The sequence below is a fragment of the Populus trichocarpa genome, chromosome 19 (assembly GCF_000002775.5).
Source record: "Populus trichocarpa isolate Nisqually-1 chromosome 19, P.trichocarpa_v4.1, whole genome shotgun sequence".
Classification (NCBI taxonomy): Eukaryota; Viridiplantae; Streptophyta; class Magnoliopsida; order Malpighiales; family Salicaceae; genus Populus; species Populus trichocarpa.
Window position 1 is genome coordinate 3,950,707 of NC_037303.2, and position 26,311 is coordinate 3,977,017.

Below are 26,311 nucleotides of genomic sequence, written 5' to 3' on the forward strand. Positions count from 1 at the left end.
TTTTGTGACATTCGAGTTGCGATTAACATCACTACAATATTTAACAGTTTTACCAACGGAAATATTCCGACTAATTACCCAACATACAACGTCTGTCAGCATAGAGTCGTGTTTTAGGTGTTGTGTGAGATAGTTAAATTATTGAAGATACCAAAGGTCCCATCATGTACAATAGCAAAGTTTTAAATAAGTTTGGAACACAATGATAATCCACACCCAAATTCACTTCAATTCTTTAATATTTCTTCATTGTGTGGTCACTTATCTGTAATATAAATCACAATCGAACATAAAAAAATTTGTAATACACTGTCTCATTAATAATAGCTAGTGTTTTTTTGTAAGGCTAGTGAAAATATTGACAGTCCACGAGCGATGTTACACGTGAAGATATCAAAATAATATTTATTTTTATTTTTAAAAATTTATTTTTGATATTAAGATATCAAAACGTTACAAAAACATAAAATATTAATTTGAATAAAAAATAAACAAATTTAAAAACACGGTTGGACCACAAAACCAAAAAAGGCGTAACATAGGTATAACATCTTGCAGATCAATTCAAAATCAACAAGATCAGCTTGATTTTGATTTTATTTTATTTTAAATTGTTTTTTATATTGACTTAGTTAAATTTAGATGACTCAATATATTGGTCCATTGTTTAGTGAATTTAGTGGTCCATTGTTTAGTGAATTTAGTCAAACCTGACAAGTCAAAGTCAAGAAAATAAAAAAAAATTAAAATGATATCGTTTTGAAAAAATAAAATAGACCCGAGTTGACTCAATAATGTAAGAATTATTAAACCAATGATCCGTAGATTAACTTACATCTCTATTTCTTGGATCTAAATATAGGTCAGAATTTGAGGCGGGATTTTGATACTTTTCCAAGTACCAAAAAATAAATATCATTTAATTGTTATTAATTCCATAAAAAATTCAATTTCTCCAAAATTTCCAACATAACAATAAAATTGATAAAATATGATTGTTACCCATTAAATAAAAGAAGATCTTGTCTCCAAAAACAAATATGTGGGGGTCTCCAAAAACAAATACTTTAGACAATATTGGACTTAATTAGATATTTTTAAGATTTATTTTTTTATTTAAAATCAAAAGAAACAACTAATACTTTTAATATACAATATAATGATTCATGTTGAGTTCATTTACCCTAAATACCAAGAGTTAATAGCAAAACACATTTTGACCTAATTTTAAATCCTAGGATGAAATGTCGCTAAACAATTTGTTTATGCAACGGTGGTCTATGGATAATGCCTTGTTCAAGTTCATTTATTCTATATTACCAGAGCTCACTCTTAATTTTATTGAATATGGGTTTTGTAACCTGAACTGAAAATGTCCAAGCATTAACTATTATGGGTTAATATACTTAGTGGTGGGATCTAATAGCACAAATACTTTAGACAATACTGGATTTAGATATTTTTAAGACTTGTTTTTTATTTAAAATCAAAAGATCTGCAATAATGGAGGTTCAGAAGGCATTCGTGACTTACTGATGGCACATGCCAATTATAATACTCTCAATTATACTTAGATTTCTAAATATTGTTTTACTTGTGTTATTTTACAAAATAATTTTTTAAGGGTGCTCACTTACCAAAAACTCTATCCTGGCTAGATTCAGTTTTGTCATGTTCCTTGGAAAAATGCAACTCGGCTTTTCATGACTTTGATACGTGAACCGTGTTTCCTTTGGCGTGGGATCGTGGAATTATTGAAGATACCAAAGTTGTGTGGTCTCTTTAATAGCTACTGTTTTCTTTTGTTGTCGATAGAGAAGGGTTGAGGAGAAATAAATAATTCATGGGTACGGTAGAATAAAAGAAAAGATCTTTTCTCCAAAAAAAAATTTGTGGGGGGCTCTCATAGTAGTAGCTGTGTTTGCATGGGCTTTGAGTGGCGGCTTCAGCTTGAAAAAGAAAAGGGTGTATTTGCTGGTGGCTAGTACGAGGAAAGGGAGACATAAGGTTGTAAGGGTTAGAGTTAACTTGGTAATACAAGAATAAAAATGAATTGTATGTGATTCTACTTGGGTGCCGATTGAAACTATGTATGGTGCTGGGGTAAAATTTGTTTTTTTAGTATATTTTTAAATTATTTTAATATGTCGGTTTTAAAAATAATAAAAAATTATTATTTTAATATATTTTTAAATAAAAAAACAATTTAAAAATAACTAATTCTATACTTACATGGCCTTCAATACTCGGGTTTCATGTACAAAAAGTCCCATGATGTACGATAATCCACACTTAAATTATTGAAGATACCAAAGGTCCCATCATGTATAACTTTTTTTTCACACTAAAATTATATACTTAACCTTTTACTTTTCAAAATTTGAGAATGACTTGAAAAGCATTTTTATCTTTGTCAGCTTTTTTTTATAATAATGATATGTTCTTGGATTTTTTTTATAATTTATTTTATAAAAATATTAATAAATTAATAAAATATAATGACGTGGGCAGGTATGCATCAACACATCAGAGTTCTTCAAGATTCTAACACGGGAGTCGTGTTTCATATGTGTTGTGTGAGATAGTTAAATTATTGAAGATACCAAAGGTCCCATCATGTACAACATCAAGCTACTGTTTTTTTTGTTATATATATATATAGAGAGAGAGAGAGAGAGAGAGAGAGATGGGTGGAGGAGAAATAAATAATTGATGGGGACGGTGGAATGGAGAGATAAGCTTGTTTGGGTTTTTTATTGTTATTATTTTTAATTTTTTTTTCATTAATTTTTATTGTTCACAACAACATTAGTGTTTAATAATGTGATATAAGTTATTTTTTTAAAGGTTTTTTACTTGTAAATAAATTAAAATAATAGTAGTAGCTGGGTTTGCATGGACTCTGACACGGGAGTCGTGTTTCATGTGTTGTGTGAGAAAGTTAAATTATTGAAGATACCAAAGGTCCCATACAAATTCACAATGATAATCCACACCCAAATTCACTTCAATTCTTTAATATTTCTTCATTGTGTGGTCACTTGCCAGTACTATAAATCACTATCGAACATGAGAGCTTTGTGATCAGATGCAGACCAAAGTCCCTTTGGAGTGTTAAAATTGTTGATCTAAGCTACCTCTCTTCCGTTATCCTCTTAAATCTTCTTCCTCTTAAATATTACACGCATAAATAGATATGGAGGAGATTCGCCGGGCTGCTGGAGCTTATTATGAGAATCTGCCCGATGAGGAGAAGAGAAATGCCAGATTTTCTTTCAATGAAATGGACAAAAACAAAGACGGGAAAATTAACCTAGATGAATACGTGGCGTACCTCAAGAAAGATAACAACACGGTTCTTCCAAGCTTGTTTACAGAGCTGGACAAGGACGGCAATGGAACCTTGGATTTTGATGAAGCAATCGTCTTGTACTACATCATGCAGAGTGGAAGGGCTATAATTTGCCAGTCTTGTAAGACGTTCTTGGCAGGAGCATACTTCACTTGCTCTCAGTGTTTCTTCAATGATGATGATTCAGTTAGCACCTTTGATGTTTGTTGTGATTGTTATGGTGGTAAAAAGTTCAGACACAACGATGGGCACATCTTCTGCGATAACTATACTTTACTTTGTCGAAGCAGGAGCGCGACACAAGCGGCCCCCATTCAGGTAATTAATTTTAGAAACTAAAACAATAAGATATTTTTACTATTTATTACTATACATTTGCCAAAATTCACTGATAACTCATTGTTTATGGAGCATTACGTATGGAGTTTCCTTCAACATTGGGTTTTGTTTTATTATTATATTTCTTCTCTGCTTTACATTTGAATTCCCATTCTTCGTATTGATTGAAGTTCTTTAATTCTCTGGATGAAGAGATTAATTATATTTTCAAGACTGGCTTCAAAATAACTAGTGGAATCCTCATATTTTCATTAATACAAATATTCTCTCCATCTAATTGATAAATAAATACTATATTAAGTATAAAAATATGTTTGCTTATAAAAATATGAACTCAGCCTCTAATATATCTGCGTATTATCTTTTATTTCAGAAGCGAACCAAGGTGCTTAACATCCTTAAAAAGGGACTGCAAGTTGCAGGCATAACTAGTAGTGATCTTGAAGGCATAAGTACTGATATTGGTGATGGTATTGGTGATGGTGAAGGTTCATCAAAATCTAACTGTAGCATTATGTGAAAGAAACCAATGATGCATTTTATCACCAGCCAAATGCATCCAATCGTACAATAAATATTGCCGATGAGGTAAGAGGAAATGACTGAAAATTTACTGGAAACTCTTCAAGTGGGCTCAGATCCAGTAGAGAATAAACTCAAGTTACTTTATATTGCTGTATCTTGTTTGTGGCAATAATTGTATTCTCATGCATTCGATCTCCATAGTCTCATGTGTACTTTTGGAGGGCATTGAGAACTTGTTTAATCTTAAGCTGCTTTTGTGTAAAATATCATGTTGTTAATGAAGCTTTTCTTGTAAAATCATTGAGCATTATCACAACTGATTTCATTGCAAGCAAGACGTTATTATGGTATATTTTAAAATTATATATGTTTGACTTGAAAAAATATTAAATTTATTTTTTTTATGTTTTTTAATAGTTTGTATCTTTTGATGTTAAATTTTTTTTTAAAAAACATTCTAATTAATATATTATAATTATTTTTCAAAATCATCTTATATCACAATATCAAACCCTCATTTTTTATTTTGTACAAGAGAATACAATCTCTTTAACGGTAACAAAATATTAATTTTATACAATGAAATTTAATTGAAAATTGAAGGAGCACCTAAGCAACCATATAATAATTTTATACAACGAAATTTAATCCTTGTGTGGGTTAATGACCATGGTTTTAAAAGATGAGTTCCTCTAGGCATAGGCGAGAGGCTGGATCCAGTCCATGATTCATGAATTAAGCGAGTTGACCCAGGAGTGAACCGATCAAAAGTAAAACAATGATGAGTTCCCCTAGGCATAGCACCCCTATTTTTTCATTATGTCGTTTGAATTCCTACTTTTCTACTAATAAATAATGAATAATAGTTATATAATCTCACCGCAAAACAATTGTTTTATGTAAATTCAAAGTTTAATAGGATTAAAGAGTAGAAACAATTCACTCACATAAATAATGGTCTATACTCACCTTTTAAAGGTACAAAATCATAGAGATATAAAGTTATGAGTTTAAATTTTATAACTTGCAGGGAGATATAAAACTGAATAGGATGTCAAAAGATCAAGTTAAAGACTTTTACTCAAATTTTCACCAAATATGTTTAGTACACAGTACAAATGATCATTATATCCTTGAAACAACCCTTCAAATTTAGAGAAAAACAAAAATGACATAATTGATATCAAAATAAATAACTTTGACTTGAATCTAGACAAATAATAACTAACACATATTTTTGACTTGTTGAAAATACAAACAAATACATAAAAAATTTAAAAACTAAAACAATCACTACTACATCATAAAAGAATAATTATTCTTAACGCCATCATGCTGAACTTTCCTATCATATTACATGAATGACCAAACAACAAATAACATGCATCCATATGAATTATATCACACCACTATTTGTTTTCCAAAGAAAAATAAAACAAGACATCTATTTGTTACTTTATGTTCATGCTTCTTTTCCTACCATCTCAATTTGTAGGGATGAGGATATGCTTCCATCTTAAGGTTGAGATTGCTTACCATATCAGTAGATACAACATTAGTAGAAGCACCAATTTATAAATAAATAAAATAAGAGATGTCTAATTTATTTTATAGAGATTAATAGTATTATTTAGATTCAATAAAAATACCTGAACAATTTCTCTAGATTTCTCTACAGTTTGATTTGTAACCTTAAAGCTAGATAACCATCTCCGTGACGATGATCAAGGGATACAGGCTGTGTCAGGTGGAAATTTTTCTCTAGTTTTATCTTCGCTATATGTTTTGTCAGGTGGTATTAGAGCAGGTCAACATCCGGATCAATGGCAAATCGTGAAGAGAATTGTGGAGTAATTGGCCAATACAATCTCTGTGATGATGATCAGGAGATGCAGGTTGTTTGAGATCAACTAAATCATTATTCATTAATGATAGCAGCTTTAGAGGGGCAAATGCAAACTAGGTTGGGTGAAACATTCTCATGTATTAAAATTATTTTTAACAAGCAGCTTGTATCTTAATATCAAACACTCAACCCTGATTTTTGGCACTTGAGAATACAATCTCTTTATCAGTAACAACATATTAATTTTATACAATGAAATTTAATTGAAAATTGGAGCCCCTAAGCAACTAAATATTAATTTTATACAATGAAATCTAATGCATGTGTGGGTTAATGACCTATGGTCATGGTTTTAAAAGATGAGTTGAGTCTCCTTTAGGCATAGCTAAGAGACTGGATCCTGTTCATGCGATTTGACCCACGAGTGAACTGGTAAAAAGTAAAACATTCAGGTGTCGGGTTCAGTTTTACGAGTGAACTGGTAAAAAGGAAAAACTCTATCCTGGCTAGATTCAGTTTTGTCATGTTCCTTGGAAAAATGCAACTCGGCTTTTCATGACTTTGATACGTGAACCGTGTTTTATGCGGTGTGAGATAGTGGAATTATTGAAGATACAACTTCACTTCAATTCTTTAATATTTTTTCGTTGTGTGGTCTCTTTAATAGTAGTTTTTTTTTTTTTGGTTGATAGAGAAGGGTCGAGGAGAAATAAATTATTGATGGGTACGGTGGAATAAAAGAAAGGATGATCTTGTCTCCAAAAGCAAATTTGTGGGATGGATTGGTGTGGTTCCTTTACGCCTAGGACACCAGAATATCTAAAAAGGCATGAGACGAAGAAAGGCATGAGAGAAAAGCATATTGCACATATTGGCTAGTGATTGTGAGGCCACAATTCTTGACTGGGCATAGTTGTAGATGAGCTTTGAGTGGCGGCTGCAGCTTGAAAAAGAAAAGGGTGTATGTATAGCGAACCAAGGTGCTTAAAATCTTTAAAAAGGGACTGCTAGTTGCGGGCATAAATAGTGATCTTGGGTATTGGTGATGGTGATGGTAATGGTGGTGATGGTGGTGGTGATGGTGGTGATCTAACTGTAGCATTATGTGAAAGAAACCAATGATGCATTTTATCACCAGTCAAATGCATCCAATAGTAGAATATATAATTGGCGATGAGGTAAGAGGAAATGACTGAAAATTTACTGGAAACTCTTCAAGTGAGCTCAGATCCAGTAGAGAATAAACTCAAGTTACTTTATATAGAGCTGTATCTTTTTTGTGGCAATTGTATTCTCATGCATTCGATCTCCATAGTCTCATGTGTGCTTTTGGAGGGCATTGAGAACTTGTTACTTTTTTTTTTTTTGATAATGTAGGTGTTCGGGTCAGCTAGCTTACACGCACCTCGATTAGTCCCACAGACCCTAAAATTAACGACCATAAAAATCTTCAATAATCCTGAGATTTTTGAGACTCGAACTCATGATCTCCAGAGAGAACTTGTTACTTTAATCTTATGCTGTTTTTGTGTAAAATCGTGTAGTTAATGACGCTTTTGTAGTAAAATGATTGAGCACCATCACAAGTGATTAACTCTAAATAGAGATATAGACATGAATGCACGATGAAATGAGATACTTATTGTGTTTATTTTGACTTGAAAAAAATATTAAATTTATATTTTTTAATAATTTTTATTTGTTCATGTTATTTTTTTAAAAAAAAATCATTCTCATGTATTAAAATTATTTTTAACAAGCAGCTTGTATCTTAATATCAAACACTCAACCCTGATTTTCGGCACTTAAGAATACAATCTCTTTAACAGTAACAACATATTAATTTTATACAATGAAATTTAATTGAAAATTGGAGCCCCTAAGCAACTAAATATTAATTTTATACAATGAAATCTAATGATGTATGGGTTAATGACCTATGGTCATGGTTTTAAAAGATGAGTTGAGTCTCCTTTAGGCATAGCTAAGAGACTGGATCCTGTTCATGCGAGTTGACCCACGAGTGAACTGGTAAAAAGTAAAACAATGTTACAACACTTCTTTTTATTCTGCCGTTTCAATTTTCCTTCTTTTCTACTAACAAATAATGAATAATTGTTATATAATCTCACTTTTTTTTTATTTTGTTTTATGTAAGTTCAAAATTTAAAGCTGCTAATCCGCACATTGTTTTTATTTTTTGAACACATGGTTTTTTTTTTCCTTTTCTTTTTGTTTCTTTGTTATGATTTAAAAAAAAATATTTTTATCAATTTTATTTTTTAATATTGAAATGGTTAAGAATTTAATTTTGTAATTTTTTTCCTTTTCTTTTGTCTTTCTATGAGGTTAGCGTGGTTTCCGGGTTTGTCAAGGGAACCCACGTTATCCCAATTTATGGATTTGGTGGGGTTTTTTTTTAATTAAACTTGATTTTTTATAGTCTATTTTTTTCTTATATTGTTAATAAGAAAATAGTTTTATAGAAAAACCATATTATTAAACTTTATGAAGTAACAAAAACTAAAGGATATGGGGGAAACCATTGTTCATCCAACACTCATTGTGGATTACAATAGTAATCCACAATGTTTTGCTTTCTTTTTTCTGTTTTTTTTTTTTTTGAATTTTTGCTATGATTTTTTTTAAAATATATTTTTGTCGATTTTATCTTTTCAAATAAGATGGAATTTGACACCTCTTGCAAATTAATTAAATGTGCTAAGGCCTCCTCTTGATGCTCCAATGGACCTCTAATTTCTGCATTGGCCGAAACTTGCAAGACTAGTCTATTTAATACTTCTTTCAATGTCTTTATTTTGGACCTTGTAATTGGCTCATTTAGAACATGCAATAGATACTTATTGGTGTTCGTGGGCTGATCCACATCAATTATGGTTACGAGAAAACCTTAATTAGTCTTTAGCATTTGCATCGTTTTTAGCATTTTTAGTATCGTCTCAAAAGAATTTAAATTTTCAAAGATATTTGGAACGCGTTCAACTTTTAACGCGTTATTTTTAAAAATCACTGATTTTCCTCACTCGAGACGATGTTGATAAGAAAAATCCAAAAAAATAAGAAAAAATCAAAATTTACAAAAAAAAGAAGTTAAGGGACCAATTTTGAGGCCCAAGCAACATTTTGCCTATAAATAGTAACCTTCAACACACTCAAGAGGAGGGAGCAATTTTGAAACATCAGAAAAATACAAAAAAAAAAAAACCCTAACCCTAAACCTATCTTTTTTTAAAGGAGCGGCGCCCCCCCTTCCCATTGAGCAAAAAACCAGAGAGAGCAGGGGCGGCCGCAAGCCTCCCTTTCCCTGTTTACAGAGGCCGGCCGCCCCTCCCCTTTGATTTTCTTCTTCCCCTCAGCAGCCGGCAACAAACCCACAGCCCCCTCTCTTTCAAAACCAAACCGGAGCAGCCACTCCATTCCCCCAAGTCACAAATCTTCCCTCTCTCACCTGAAAAACCAGTCAAACCCCGAACCAGTCGCTACCCACAGACCATACCCACATTCCCCCTGTCAAACGCCATTTCCTTTCCTCTTAACAACCATTCTTCCAAATTTAACCCGACAGACCCAACAATACCTTTTCTTCCCCGGACAACCGAACACAACCTCTCCCATCTCCGCCGCAGCTCCAGCAGCAAAGACAACTGAAGCCGACGATCAGACCACCTCATTCTCCTCCATCTTCGCCGGCCAGACGCAACAGAAGCACAACCTCCGACAGCCCCTTGGTCACACAGCCCACCGCCTGAAAACAGAGAAGAAGGGGAAACGAAAAGAAAACACTGAGCTGCAGAAAAAAACTGAACCAGAGAAGCAGATCTGCAAAACAAAAACAAAAAATTAAAATCGACTGTGTTGTGCGTTTTCTATTATTGCAGGTAATGGTGTTCCTCACAACCGTCAGGGAAGGGAAGAGAAGAAGATAGCCGACCAGATCCGTCCATTTTCCAGGCGTTGTTTGCGGCGGCGCGTGAACCCACGCACCGCCAGTGGCGGTGGCGCGTGGGAAGACGCGCCGCCACTGTTCATGCAGATCCAGAAGGTTTTCCAGCACTGTTATGGATTTTGGGGGGCTGTTTTGTAATTTTCAAATTTTTTAATGTAATTTTTTGTTTAGTTTTGAATTTTTATTATTTGTAGTGTTGATGTAACAAAAAAAAACAAAGAAAAGAAAAGAAACAAAAAATATAGTAAAAGTGAATGTATGTGTTTAGATTTGTTTTATTTTTTTATATATTTTTTTTATGATAAAATTGTAAAGATTAAAGAAGAATTTAATATTTTGATTGGATCACGGTCAAGAATTATTAACTTATACGTAAGTTGTATTTCTAATATCCGATGAAAAAACAATTATTAAAACTTCTTTAAACACATCAAATTCGCGAAGCAGCTTACCTCAGGTAGGGTGCGTTAGGGGTGCTAATACCTTCCCTAACCACAACCAGTCCCTTACCCGCGAATCTCTGACAAGACTAGTACATCCGGTTTCCTAGTAGCCTTTAATAAATTACTAGGTGGCGACTCCAACGAATCAAGTCAAGCAAACGCAACGACAACGAAAAGATCGCCAGCCGACGCCGCGCGGATTTCACATGCGACAGAATGGTGACTCCACTGGGGAAGGTACTGTTTCTGACAATATTGGACTAAGCTTTGTATATTTGATGTGTTTAAGTTTTTGCATTTTTGTCTTGTTTTATTTTTGTTTTATCCATGCATTTTTAGAATTGTTTCATGCATCACCTGTATTTATTTTTGAAAGCACACACAAGCTTCTAAGTTAGGTGGTGAATTAGCGATCTGTCCTATGACTATTGGTCAGGGTTCAGATGCGTGAAAAACCGAACTCATATCTGAGTGCTTGCTTGGAAATGGTGGGTATACGTACCTTAACTATTTCTTGCAACGCCCCTATACTGTCTTTACGAAGATCGTCACTAGGCAGATATGAGACCCTTTTGAGACCAGGTAGAAAACCTACCCATGTTCACATAATGAATAGAACTTCTCCTTAGGTTGTATGTGCTATTTTTATTTGCATCAAGACAAACCCTTCTTGAAGCATCTTGAACTCAAGACTTGTGGGTGACCCAATAGCCGTCACTCAGAAAATTTTCATTGTAGAGTTTGGGCAAGAATCACGATTCTTGTTTCATCATACAAGAGTTACGACCATATATCACCCCTCGAAAGGCGAGTTCATCATATAGATTACATGTTCATACATTTTTCATGCATGCACCAGAATGAAAAGTAGGTCCCCTACGAGTCTACAACACTCGATTTTGAACGAAAAAAAACACGGAAGATGAAGAGTGTGCTCGCCGTAATGTCTATTTTTAAGAAGAGTTGGAGTTTCTGAAGACATGTGTGACTCGCCTCTAGCTTACTCGAGCAAATACTGAAAAATAACTCTATGAAAGTTCCTTCCAACCGACCGTTCATCTTTGTTCAAAACCCAACAACGACTCAGCCTGAAAAAATTGGGGGCAAACATGGTCAAGATGCCTCAACACAATCTAGCATTTCTACAAAAAGCTTTTGTGGGAAGGCTAACCGAAGGGGAATTGCACCACCGGTGCAGAATGGAGCCTCTTCTTGTTCTGAAAAAAAAAATACCTCTGTTTGATCATGCCTGCAAAACTTCTTGATGTTGTTTCAACCTGTTCCGGTTTTTGTTGGTAATGTGGCTTAAAATTTCATAAGACTTTCATTGTCAAATGAGCCTTTCTTGTTAATAAGATCATGTGTTTTCCTGTGTTCATGACATGCCTTCATTTTTGTTGTTGTTTCATGCAAATAACACATTGAACATAACCTTTAAGCATGAAACCATTACACCAAGAATATTTAGGTATGTTTCCCCTTTCTTCCAAAACTATGCATGATCGCACACAAGGATTTTTGGGAATTCAAAGTTTAGTACAAAAACAAAAATCATGTTGATATTTGTCCGAAACAAACGAGTTCTGGAAATGCAGGTGATTCCTTGGAAAGGTAACAATACACCTAAAAAAACAAAAACACCATGAAATGACTCCAAAGTTGAGTTTTATTTAAATGAATAATGAGAAATCACGTTGCATACTCGCATGAAAGCAAGACTTACCGATCTTAAATGCATGAGTTTGGAATGAAGAAAGGCCATCTTTGATAATCTTTTCACAAGGCTAAAATATATCATTTGTAGTCCCCTTTTGAGCCTAGTAACATTTTTTGGAAATAGCTGTGGCTAGGATCACACACCACACTGGGGGCAAGTGCAAGAGACATAGAAAAAAAAAACCTCAATGATTGAAAGTGCCCAAACAACACTGGAGGGCATAAAAGAAAATTCTCAATCATCAAAAGTGTCCAAACAAAGCTTGGGGGCATGAAAAAAAATCCAAAGGATCCAAAAATTTTGAGCAAAAAAAAAAAACCAATACAATGATGCTCAAAATCAAATGAAAAAAAAACAAAAACAAAAACAAAGGGAAAGAGCCCAAGCCCAACACTAGGGGGCACGATAGACCATTTTGGAAAGACATTCCAAAGACAAAAGGTCAGCAAACAAGCACAAGTGATCCTTAGTCTTGAAATCCCTTAAACACCTTTTGAGCTTGCAAATATCATTTTCTTCATAACCAATAGCCCGAGCCTACATTACGTGCCTAATCAAGCCCTTTCTGATCAAAGACAAGCAATCTGGATCGGTAGGCAGTGCTTCCTCATGCGAAACAAAATCATTATTCATGCAAATTAAATGAATGCTTTGAAGACCGGTTCTCAGTAACTCTCAAATTAAATCTTAAACTTTTTTGACCAACCAAATGTCACTTCATATTTTTCACCAAAAGCAAAACAAAAAGTTTTCATCACTTCTGGAAACCTCTCCATAGGAATCACTTGAATTTCTTTAGAAAGAGTTTGCTTTGAATCAATGTCAAAATGATTTCTGTGTCTGGAATAGCTTTGAAATTCCAAAATTTCTGCATGAAAACAACTCCTGGCCAAACCTTCCTTCACATAGCCTCATCCCTAAACCCGATTTGAACACTTGAGGGCATGATCAAGCTTGGGGGCAATAAAAAAAATGCATGGTAAGGCTGGCTCCATGATTCCCTTTCTAAGAGAAATACCGGGCAAAATGGGCAACCCTTGAGATAAAGGGCGGAGGACAAAGAAGTATGATGACATCAAGTCCTTCCAAGAGGTCAAGATCACAAGATAGTACTCAAGTAAGTAAGAGCGAAAAAGCCATCGATGTTTACTATCAACACTCCAACTTTTGAGAAAAGAAAGACATCATGGAGAAATGGGGACCTATATTCATAACTTAGTTACATTTGGATGACTCAACATATTGATTCATAACTTAGTTATGTACTGCTCATGTGAATTGTATTTTGATGCTTGGAAATTGATTATTTGTGATTGTGCGCAATGCAGTTTTTTCAGGAAAGAGAGATGATGACAAAATAAATTATAACCTGATATCTCTGATAAAGAAGTCGTAGATACCTTCTGTGACATGTGAGTTGCAATTGACATTTATGACTTGCATGTTGTAGATTGTATCTACAATAATGGAGGGTCAGAAGTCATTCCTTACTGATGGCACATGCCAGTTATAATACTCTCAATTATACTTAGATTTCTAAATATTGTTTTGCTTGTGTTATTTTACAAAATATTTTTTTTAAGGGTGCTAACTTACCAAAAACTCTATCCTAGCTAGATTCAGTTTGTCATGTTCCTTGGAAAAATGCAACTCGGCTTTTCATGACTTTGATACGTGAACCGTGTTTCCTTTGGTGTGGGATCGTGGAATTATTGAAGATACCAAAGTTGTGTGGTCTCTTTAATAGCTACTGTTTTCTTTTGTGGTTGATAGAGAAGGTTGAGGAGAAATAAATAATGCATGGGTACGGTGAAAAGATCTGTCTCCAAAAACAAATTTATGGGGGCCTCTCATAGGTTGTATTTGCTGGTGGCTAGTACGAGGAAAGGGAGACATAAGGCTGTAAGGGCTAGAGTTAACTTGGTAATACAAGAATAAAAATGAATTGTGTGTGATTCTACTTGGGTGCCGATTGAAACTATGTATGGTGCTGGGGTAAAATTTGTTTTTTTAGTATATTTTTAAATTATTTTAATATGTTGGTTTTAAAAATAATAAAAAATTATTATTTTAATATATTTTTAAATAAAAAAACAATTTAAAAATAACTAATTCTATACTTACATGGCCTTCAATACTCGGGTTTCATGTACGAAAAGTCCCATCATGTACGATACTCTACACTTAAATTATTGAAGATACCAAAGGTCCCATCATGTATAACTTTTTTTTCACACTAAAATTATATACTTAACCTTTTACTTTTCAAAATTTGAGAATGACTTGAAAAGCATTTTTATTTTTGTCAGCTTTTTTTATAATAATGATATGTTCTTGGATTCTTTTTTATAATTTATTTTATAAAAATATTAATAAATTAATAAAATATAATGACATGGGCAGGTATGCATCAGCACATTAGAGTTCTTCAAGATTCTGACACGAGTCGTGTTTCATATGCGTTGTGTGAGATAGTTAAATTATTGAAGATAGCAAAGGTCCCATCATGTACAACATCAAGCTACTGTTTTTTTTGTTATATATATATATATATATATATATATATATAGAGAGAGAGAGAGAGAGAGAGAGAGGGGTGGAAAAGAAATAAATAATTGATGGGGACGGTGGAATGGAGAGATAAGCTTGTTTGGGTTTTTTATTGTTATTATTTTTAACTTTTTTTTTTTCATCAATTTTTATTGTTCACAACAACATCTAGTGTTTAATAATGTGATATAAATTATTTTTTAAAAGGCTTTTTACTTATAAATAAATCAAAATAATAATTTTTTTATTTTTTATATTAACACATCAAAATAATACAAAAATATAAAAAATTTAAAAACACTGTTGGAACATAATACCAAAAAAACCTAACATAGGTAAAATATCTTGCAAATCATCCAAATTAACTTCAATTCTTTAATATTTCTTCATTGTGTGGTCACTTATCAGTAATATAAATCACTATCGAACAGAAGAAATTTGTAATACACTGTCTCATTAATAATAGCTACTGTTTTCTTTTGTTGTTGATAGAGAAGGGTTGAGGAGAAATAAATAATTCATGGGTACGGTGGAATTAATAAAAGAAAAGATCTTTGTCTCCAAAAACAAATTTGTGGGGGGCTCTCATAGTAGTAGCTGGGTTTGCATGGACTCTGACACGGGAGTCGTGTTTCATGTGTTGTGTGAGAAAGTTAAATTATTGAAGATACCAAAGGTCCCATACAAATTCACAATGATAATCCACACCCAAATTCACTTCAATTCTTTAATATTTCTTCATTGTGTGGTCACTTGCCAGTACTATAAATCACTATCGAACATGAGAGCTTTGTGATCAGATGCAGACCAAAGTCCCTTTGGAGTGTTAAAATTGTTGATCTAAGCTACCTCTTCCATTATCCTCTTAAATCTTCTTCCTCTTAAATATTACACGCATAAATAGATATGGAGGAGATTCGCCGGGCTGCTGGAGCTTATTATGAGAATCTGCCCGATGAGGAGAAGAGAAATGCCAGATTTTCTTTCAATGAAATGGACAAAAACAAAGACGGGAAAATTAACCTAGATGAATACGTGGAGTATCTCAAGAAAGATAACAACACGGTTCTTCCAAGCTTGTTTACAGCGCTGGACAAGGATGGCAATGGAACCTTGGATTTTGATGAAGCAATCGTCTTGTACTACATCATGCAGAGTGGAAGGGCTATAATTTGCCAGTCTTGTAAGACGTTCTTGGCAGGAGCATACTTCACTTGCTCTCAGTGTTTCTTCAATGATGATGATTCAGTTAGCACCTTTGATGTTTGTTGTGATTGTTATGGTGGTAAAAAGTTCAGACACAACGATGGGCACATCTTCTGCGATAACTATACTTTACTTTGTCGAAGCAGGAGCGCGACACAAGCGGCCCCCATTCAGGTAATTAATTTTAGAAACTAAAACAATAAGATATTTTTACTATTTATTACTATACATTTGCCAAAATTCACTGATAACTCATTGTTTATGGAGCATTACGTATGGAGTTTCCTTCAACATTGGGTTTTGTTTTATTATTATATTTCTTCTCTGCTTTACATTTGAATTCCCATTCTTCGTATTGATTGAAGTTCTTTAATTCTCTGGATGAAGAGATTAATTATATTTTCAAGACTGGCTTCAAAATAACTAGTGGAATCCTCATATTTTCATTAATACAAATATTCTCTCCATCTAATTGATAAATAAATACTATATTAAGTATAAAAATATGTTTGCTTATAAAAATATGAACTCAGCCTCTAATATATCTGCGTATTATCTTTTATTTCAGAAGCGAACCAAGGTGCTTAACATCCTTAAAAAGGGACTGCAAGTTGCAGGCATAACTAGTAGTGATCTTGAAGGCATAAGTACTGATATTGGTGATGGTATTGGTGATGGTGAAGGTTCGTCAAAATCTAACTGTAGCATTATGTGAAAGAAACCAATGATGCATTTTATCACCAGCCAAATGCATCCAATCGTACAATAAATATTGCCGATGAGGTAAGAGGAAATGACTGAAAATTTACTGGAAACTCTTCAAGTGGGCTCAGATCCAGTAGAGAATAAACTCAAGTTACTTTATATTGCTGTATCTTGTTTGTGGCAATAATTGTATTCTCATGCATTCGATCTCCATAGTCTCATGTGTACTTTTGGAGGGCATTGAGAACTTGTTTAATCTTAAGCTGCTTTTGTGTAAAATATCATGTTGTTAATGAAGCTTTTCTTGTAAAATCATTGAGCATTATCACAACTGATTTCATTGCAAGCAAGACGTTATTATGGTATATTTTAAAATTATATATGTTTGACTTGAAAAAATATTAAATTTTTTTTTTTTATGTTTTTTAATAGTTTGTATCTTTTGATGTTAAATTTTTTTTAAAAAATCATTCTAATTAATATATTATAATTATTTTTCAAAATCATCTTATATCACAATATCAAACCCTCATTTTTTATTTTGTACAAGAGAATACAATCTCTTTAACGGTAACAAAATATTAATTTTATACAATGAAATTTAATTGAAAATTGAAGGAGCACCTAAGCAACCATATAATAATTTTATACAACGAAATTTAATGCTTGTGTGGGTTAATGACCATGGTTTTAAAAGATGAGTTCCTCTAGGCATAGGCAAGAGGCTGGATCCGGGTCATGATTCATGAATTAAGCGAGTTGACCCACAAGTGAACCGATCAAAAGTAAAACAATGATGAGTTCCTCTGGGCATAGCACCCCTATTTTTTCATTATGTCGTTTGAATTCCTACTTTTCTACTAACAAATAATGAATAATAGTTATATAATCTCACCGTAAAACAATTGTTTTATGTATATTCAAAGTTTAAAGCTGCTGCTACTTCTACCATCTTAAATGTCAATTTTTAACCCATCTTTTTATAAGTTTTCAAAATATTCAAAAAATAACAAAAAATTAATAAAAACTCAAAAAATATATTCATTGTTTTTAGTATTTTCAGTGTTATTTTAAAAGAAATTTAAATTTTTAAAGATCTTTTAAATACGTTCGAGATGTTGATATTGTTCATTTTTAAAATAAAAAAAATAATAAAAAATCAAAATTTATAAAAAAGAAATTAAAAAAAGTTTGAGAGATCTATTAATATTTACCTTTAAATATAGGTCGATTTTGAAAATTAGGGAAACACAAAGAAACTGTAAACCTAAACTCATCTACAGACAAGCCACCACCCCCTCCCTTGAGCGAAAACCAGAGAAACCCCTGGCTTTGGGCTTTTGAATTTTCGGCTTCTTCTCCCTTCAACCGGACAAGTATTCCCCTTCCCTCTCCATCCCCACAGACCCAACCATCTCCTTCCCTTACTAGATCTTCCCACTTGCCCTCCATCTCTCCAGCCGTTCACCCTTTGGCCAAATCGTCCTATCCTTTCCCTCACCTAAAACAGCCACACGCCAGACCTTCTCCCTCTCAGGTGTTCTTCCCATAGCCACCGAGAGCACCACCCCCATCTCTTGGCCAAACCAGAGCTGCTGCTCACTGACATAGGAGACCAACCCCACAGACGTCGTCTCCAGCGTCCCTCATCCCTGCTAATCCGAGACCCATCTCTCTCTTCCTTGACCAGAATCCAGTGGCAGCCAAAACATAGCAGCTCTCACAGACCCGTGACCGTTCCCCGCGCCCAGGAGACACTTACTTCTCCTCCATACCAAGGCCTTCAAGCACTGGCAGATTCGTCCACTGCAACGGCCACCGTCACCGCCAGATCTACAACCATCAAATCTGCCACCTAAAGAAGGAAAGAACAATGAACCAAAAAAAGACAAAAAAGAATAGATCTGAAAAAAAGGAGAAAGAACCAAAAACTTTCTTGTGTTTTTCTTCTTTTGTAGATGGCGATGGCCCTCACCACCGATAGGGAAGAGAAGAGAGGAGGGAGTCATCCCAGATCCACCCATCTCTTGGGCTTTGCTTGCTGCGGTGTATGAACCCACGTGCTGCTAGTGGCAATAGCGAGTGAAGCAAGCACCCGCCACTGTTCCACGACTCGGAAATTCCTAGCACTGTTACCGATTTATTTTGTCTATTTTGTAATATTTTTTTTTTTTTTTTTTTTTGATTTACGTGGGGTGTCCGGGCCAGCTTACGCGCACCACGACTATTCCCCACGGCCCACTGGACATCCTGCAAGCCCAGGAGCAGGTAAGGCACCGCGGGGGTGACAGGCGTGCACATAGAGGGTCGAACCCGGGACGGGGGCGGAACAAGTCACACGATTGACCACAGCAGCTAGACCCTCAAGTGCAATATTTTAATTGTATATGTGTTGGTTGATCTATTTTGAATTTTTATTATGTCCTAACATGTAATTAGGAATATGGGAGTAAAAATAGTGAAAACTGACGTGTGGTGTTTGTACTTTCTTTTATTTATGTTTTTAAATGATAAAAACTAAAAGGATAAAAAAAGAATTAAAAAGATAAAAAATTAAATGTTTTAATTTGCATAGAATTTAGTTTATATTTTAGAAAATATTGTTTTCTTTTTGTATTTAGGATTATGATCTTATATTTAAGATATATTTTTAATATTAAAAAAGTTTGTTTTGTTTTTTTGTGTTGATGTTAGAATTTTTTTATCTGATAAGTTAAGAATCTTCTCAGTGATGAGAACATTTCTTCAACTTTAGATAAATCGTTGATAAGACAACCGTCAAAACTTACAAATCACATCAAATCATGAAGCAACTTACCTTAGGTAGGGTGCGCTAGGGGTGCTAATACCTTCTTTAGCCACAACCAGTCTCTTACTTGTGAATCTCTACAAAGACCAGTACATCTAGATTTTCTAGTAACCCTGAACTAAATACTAGTTAGAAACTCTCAAGAATCAACAAAGAAATGAACAAAAATTGTTATCGACGTCGCGCGGGCACGTGCGATAGAATGGCGACTCCACTGGGGAAGGTACTGTTTCTGACAATATTGGACTCAACTTTGTGTATTTGATGTGTTTAAGTTTTTGTATTTTTGTCTTTTATTAATGTTTTTGTTTCCATGTATTTTATAGAAATGTCTCATGCATCACATGTTTTTATTTTTGAAAGCGTACACAAACTTTTAAGTTAGATGGGGAGTTAGCGATCTACCCTATAACTATTAGTCAGGGTTCAGATACGTGAAACACTCAACTCGTATTTAAGTGTCTGCTTAGTAATGGTGGGTATACGTGCCTTAACCATTTCTCACAACGCCCCTATATTGTCTTTATGAAGATCATCACTAGGCAGATATGAGACTCTTTTGAGACCAGGTAGAAACTTACCCATGTTCACATAATGAATAGAACTTGTCCTTAGGTTGCTATCTTTACTTGCATTAGGACAAACCTTTCTTGAAGCATCTTGAACTCAAGACTTGTGAGTGACACAATGATCGTCACTCAAAAAATTTTCATTGTAGAGTTTGGGCAAGAATCAAGATTCTTGTTTCATCATGCAAGAGTTACGATCATATGTCACCCCCTCGAAGGGCAAGTTCATCATATGGATTACATGTTCATATATTTATTATGCATGCACCGAGATTAAAAGTAGGTTCCCCCACCCGAGGTCTACTACACTAGACTGAGAAAAGTTAGAAAATAAAGAATGGGATCCGAAAGAGGCTCATTGTCTAAAGAAAATTGAGAGTATCAAATGTGAAGAAGTTAGACTCCTTGATCTGCTTAAACAAGTGTTGGGCTTTAAGAATGGAAAGGGAATGTTCACACAACCTCTTAGGGAAACACTGTTTGTCCGCATCTCACACACAAAAACATAATTGACTTTTCTCCTCAGCACTCCACTAGTAGAGGCCATTAACACTGAAGTGGCACCGACTCTTCTTCATTTCAGTCATGAACAACAACAACAATGCCTTCAATCATCAACACATATTGTAATTTGACCTCATAACTTTAATTTCTTTTAATTAAAGCATAAATTGATTTAAAAATTAATTTTTCTTGCAATCAAACCCTCCATAAATTCAATTAAAACTTTAATAAAATTTAATTGAATCCATAAATATTTGGTTTTGAACTTTTCTTTCTCAAATTGAATTTTTTTTGTCAACAAAACTTTCATCAGTAAAAAATATACTGTCAAATTTCAATCTTTGTATTTCTGAACCTTCTCAATAATTTTTTGGTCATTTTCTAGGCACTCTGGAATCCTTTTTTCACTGCTATTATTTTTTTGATTTTCTTTCGAATATATTTTTTGAATTTTTTGTATTTTCTCTTTTTTGTGTGGTGTTAAAAAATGCATAACAACTTTCTTTAACGTCTAAAGCAGGTTTATATAAATTAAAAGAAAATGTCAGACCTATTCCTGTCCTCATCAGGGGACCACAACCTCAAATCTCCATCTCCAAAATGACAGTGAGATTGATTGGTAATAGGTAACAAAACGATAAGCGTCTTTTCATGATATATTTATAGTTTGGATGTATAAATATAAGTTCAATAAGAGGTCTAGTTGAACAAAACAACATGTCTTATAAAAACAACTATATAATTTTTTATATGATCATTGAATCATACACAAATTTCACCAAGAAAAACTATAGGCATTGTTTTATAATGAGACTACAACATGTTGGGTTGCATGGTTTGACAGATTTGTAGATTGTAAAAGTCAATGGCCTCTGGGCTTGAAGTAGTGTTAGAAGTTGCTGCTAAATTTCCTAGAAAATGCAATTTCTTTAATATATACGTATAGATAGCAATATGCAACACTAACGTATCGATATGCAAAATGAAAAGTGTTTTCTCAAGTTAAAATGAGCAACACTTTCTCCACTCAAGATCTTATATTTTTCTTTTCAGTGAAAAACACGTTCGGTTGATTTATTTGCCTTCTAGCCCAATGACATGCAATAATTTAATTAGATCTAATTAACATATTAAAATAAACTTTGTGTGGGAGTAAGCTTGTTTGCTAGTTGGGATAACATATCAGAAATTAAATTTTAGTCCGTATAATTATATACCAAAATTGAGACTTGACTTTTATAAATGCCAAATTAAGTTGACTTGACGCAAAGAAACTACGAGACGGAATCATAGATTATAATTATGAGGTATTCATTCAATTTATATCAACCACCAACTCATAGGTATAATGCTTCCTCGGCAGGTTGATACAAATACATCCATTATTTGGTAGATTTAGCCAAACTGGATTAGGACTGAGCCACTTCCTTATAAAGTCCCTTTGGAGTTTTGAAGTTGTAGATCTAAGCTACGTACCTCTTCCATTATCCTCCTCTAAAGTATTACACGCATAAAAGATATGGAGAGGATTCGCCGGGTTGCTGTAGCTTATTATGAAAATCTGCCCGAGGAGAAGAAGCGATATGCCAGATTTATTTTCGATGAAATGGACGAAAACAGAGACGGGCAAATTGACCTAGATGAATACGTGGAGTATCTCAAGAAACATAACAACACAATTTTTACTGATCCAAGCATGTTTAGAGCGCTGGACAAGGACGGCGATGGAAGCTTGGATTTTGAGGAATCAATCACCTTGTACTACATCTTGCAGAGTGGAAGAGCTCTATTTTGCGACTGTTGTCATACGTTCTTGGCAGACGTATACTTCAGCTGCTTTCAATGTTTCTGTCTTCATGAGTCAGCTAGCACCTATGATCTTTGTTGTGATTGTTATGGTGGAAAAAAGTTCAATCACCACGATGATGCCATTTTCTGGGATAACTGTACTTTACTAAGTAAAAGCAGGAGCTTGGCACTAGGAGCTCCCATAGAGGTAATTAATCTTTGAAAATGATATCCATGTTAGATGATGGCAAGCTAGATAGAAATACTACAAATCTTGAAAGGTGTAACTCAATTGGTTAGGTTATAAATTTGTTTTTTAGAAGTCACCGATTCGAGTCCCACAAATCTCGAAACCATTAGAGATTTACATGGTCGTTAACTTCACAGCTCATGGGATTAGTCGAGAAGCACGTAAGCTGATCCGGACATCTACGTTAATAAAAAAATACTTTAGATTGCTTAAAATTTCCAATTAATACCTCTAATTATGTTTCTTTAATTGTGGATTTGGTTTGAAATGGATTTTTCTAGCAGATTGCTTCTTCATTATTAGGAATTGATATATGTTCTTTCATTAAATTGAAAAATTTGAGAGAAATAATAGGGTTTCAAATCAAATTTCGAAAATTATAGCTTTTTAACTTTTTTTACTTCTTTAATTATTTCCGATTTTTTAGTGACGATTTATATAATTTTATCATAATGATACTTATTTTTTTAATTTTTTTATTGGAATAATTTAATCCATTTATTCATTTTGTAACGTGAATAATTTAATCAATTATTGGATATACGCACTTGCTCTTCTTCATTAGGCATTACCATTGCATAAAAATTTAGTCTCGAGCAGGATAAAATATTTTTGTATATATAATATGAATAAATAAGTATTTTTGTAAATGTTTTTTTTATGCGGTCAATAGAGTGATTTGCTTTTCTATTTTTTTTTTATATAAATTGTGTCATTCTACATTTCTTTTTTTATGAATTCTGCTTTTTTTATTAGGAACTATATTTGTTAAGGTTTATGTATTTTTATTAGTTATGGGTCCACTTGTCTATCATTTATGTATACAAAAATTAATTAATGATATATTAGTGAAGAGTCTACTTGTCTATCATTTATGTATATAAAAATTAATTAATGATATATTAGTTAAGAGTCTACTTGTCTATCATTTATGTATATAAAAATTAATTAATGATATTTTAGTTAAGAGTCCACTTATCTATCTTAAAATTATATTGTTCCACTTGTGTTTCGGTAAGGTTTTTTTTGTTTAATTTTCTTAAATTATATACCACTTGTAATTAAAAATATGTGCATTGCCTAATAAGATCATTAATTAAAAAATAAAACTATATCTATAAAAATTGAAAAAAAAAGAACATTTGAATTAAAAAACCAAAACCAATAAAAATTATCATCAAATTAAAATAAAATAAAAACTTAGCATTTTGTTAAGAATATTATGCATGAAAGTTTTTTTAAAAAAGATATAATATATATATATATATAAAGAAAACTAACAAATACATGTTATTTTTAAGAAAATAATAACTCATATTTGTCCTTATTTTCATGTAAAACCTAATTATCTCAAACACGCATCTAACCAAAAAAATGCTAAATTTTTCATTCATAATTTTGTTGATAATGATATGTTTTGTTCCTGTAGTTTTTTTTTTTTTTTACTAGATTTTTCACTTATAGAAAATTATTTTATGGATTATACCGTTCCACCATATGTTTTCTTAAGGTTTCTTTCCTTGTGTTAATTAACCATAAAATGCTAAAGTTCTCTTTCATAATCTTATTAATAAAATATTTTTATTAGATATTAATATTTATTGGTATTTTATAAACTAATATTAAATATTCGATTAAGGAGAGTATTGGTAACTAAATCTTTTAATCAATAAAATGAAAAAAAAAAAAAAACAAACTATGACAATGTGCGTCGATGTTCTAAACCATTACAGGTATCGGCCAATTGATCAAACAAGTGATCCAAATAGTTCGTTTCTATAAATTTATTTGTCGGATTTGATAACGTCTTTCTAATTAAATTTCCATAAATAAATAAAATCAAAAAGTTTTCCATAATTGCAGCTTTTGAAACATTTAATGTCTTGTTGTCCTAATCGTTGTATGGCTTTTACTCTACAGCATAGTGTTTGGATGTAATTTACCACAGGACATTAGTTCCAAATACCTAATCATGTGCTTCTTTATCTTTACTTTCAGAATCGAAGAAATGTGCTTGAAAAAATTGGAACGATAGCGGACTTTACAGGCATGGTTGTTAGTGGTGCTGTTTTTGCGTCATCCTTTGGCTGCAGCATTATGTGAAAGAACGAATAATGCATTTTATTATCACTGTGTTTAAATTTTATTAGAGTTTTGAAAGGGGTGGAACTCGAACCGCTTGCCTATGGAAGACTGAGCTTTTCACGAGGTGCGATCTTCAGCTAGTAAAGTAAGACTGTTATATTGCTGTGCCAATGCTTGTGATTTCTGAAATTATTGTATGGTTACTTGTGGTTATATGGTTGCTTATTGTTGCTTGCTTGTGATTGGTGGATTTGTAAGAGATGATCACTGTGATTGGTGTAGAAAATGGCCCTAAATTTTCCATTCATAATGATATATATGTTTTGTTCCTGTAGTCTTTTTTTTTTCACTTGTAGAAAATTATTTTATGGATTATACCGTTCCACTATATGTTCTCTAAAGGTTTCTTTCCTCGTGTTCAATTCTCATAAATCATGCAAGACGTGTCAAAAATATATAGCATTACTTGAAAATATATATATATATATATAGAAAACTAACAAATACATATTATTTTTAAGAAGATACTAACTCATATTTGTCATTATTTTCCTGTAAAGCCTATCTTAAATAAATAATTAACCATAAAATGCTAAATTTCCATTCCATAATCATTTTAATAAAATAGTTTTCATTAGATATTAATGTTTATTGGTATTTTCTAAACTAATATTAAATATTTGATAAAGGAGAACATTTGTAACTAAATCTTTAATCAATAAAATGAAAAAAAAAAACAACTATGACGAAGTGTATCGATGTTTTGAACTGATTAATAGAAATTCTAGCTTGTTTTTGCTTGATATATAGTAAAATATACTTAGAGTTCGTTTGGTAATGAGGTTGCATCTGCGTTTTGTTTAAAACGCAGATGCAACCTGTTTGGTAAAGGAAAAAACATAGCTTACTGTTTATTGGAACCACATGTTTTTGCGTCCGAAACGCAGGGGAAGGAAAAGTAGCAAAATGCTGCTTCTTGCGCACTGTTCATGCTAATTAATTAGCATGAACAGTGTAGCTATGCTACACTGTTCACTGAACAGTGTAGCCAGCTCTACTGTTCCAGTCGGACCGGTTCTGGTTCAAAACTCAAAATGCATTGAACCAGGTCCGACCCAGTAAAATAAAATATAAAAATTATTTTTTATTTTTTAATTGTGTTTTATTCGAAAAACTAGTGTTTAACATTATTCAATGACACTACATAAATTAGACAGAGATCACTTGATGACGTAGCATTTGCAGAATTTGATCGCAATCCCAATTTTGTTCCTGATTATATTTTACCTGATGTTGTTGCGCGCTTAAGAAACCAAAAACATTGTAGTCCTTGTCGGATGTATTTCATGCGTGATGGAATTGTAGATAGTTTAATGGAACAATAAAAAATATTTTATATAAAGTATTATTTATTTCATGATGTAATAACAATAGTTAAATCTACAATATTTAAATTAAAAATCATCAATATTAATATATATTTTTTAAAATTATTTTATAACCTCAATTTCAAAAGCATTATTAACCAAACACATTAAATTACTTTTTGTTCAATCTCAATTTCAACCACATTTTTAACCAAACATACATAAATACCAAATTAACCTCAACCAAAAGTACTTTTTATAGAACAATTTTTTTCAAACCAAACCAGCT

The 26,311-nt window shown here is 32.8% G+C and overlaps 3 protein-coding genes and 1 long non-coding RNA gene across 4 annotated transcripts; 3 read left to right on the plus strand and 1 right to left on the minus strand.

The window, feature by feature from the left end:
- The first annotated feature begins 2,978 nt into the window (after positions 1-2,978).
- LOC18109964 (uncharacterized) lies at positions 2,979-4,513 on the plus strand. The gene is made up of 2 exons (XM_006388202.3): positions 2,979-3,670; positions 4,065-4,513. The coding sequence occupies exons 1-2, from the start codon at positions 3,197-3,199 to the stop codon at positions 4,209-4,211; spliced, it is 621 nt and encodes a 206-aa protein (XP_006388264.2). The 5' UTR covers positions 2,979-3,196; the 3' UTR covers positions 4,212-4,513.
- Positions 4,514-15,394: 10,881 nt separating this feature from the next.
- Positions 15,395-16,962, plus strand: LOC18108209 (uncharacterized). Its single transcript, XM_006371068.3, has 2 exons — positions 15,395-16,119; positions 16,514-16,962. Exons 1-2 carry the CDS (start codon positions 15,646-15,648, stop codon positions 16,658-16,660), a joined length of 621 nt encoding a protein of 206 aa, XP_006371130.1. The 5' UTR covers positions 15,395-15,645; the 3' UTR covers positions 16,661-16,962.
- Positions 16,963-17,830: 868 nt separating this feature from the next.
- Positions 17,831-19,012, minus strand: LOC18108210 (uncharacterized). The gene is made up of 2 exons (XR_002979321.2): positions 18,626-19,012; positions 17,831-18,505 (listed from the first exon to the last, which is right to left on the minus strand). It is a non-coding gene; the product is annotated as an uncharacterized LOC18108210 (long non-coding RNA).
- Positions 19,013-21,865: 2,853 nt separating this feature from the next.
- Positions 21,866-24,986, plus strand: LOC18108211 (uncharacterized). Its single transcript, XM_006371070.3, has 2 exons — positions 21,866-22,528; positions 24,569-24,986. Exons 1-2 carry the CDS (start codon positions 22,052-22,054, stop codon positions 24,671-24,673), a joined length of 582 nt encoding a protein of 193 aa, XP_006371132.3. The 5' UTR covers positions 21,866-22,051; the 3' UTR covers positions 24,674-24,986.
- Positions 24,987-26,311: the final 1,325 nt, after the last annotated feature.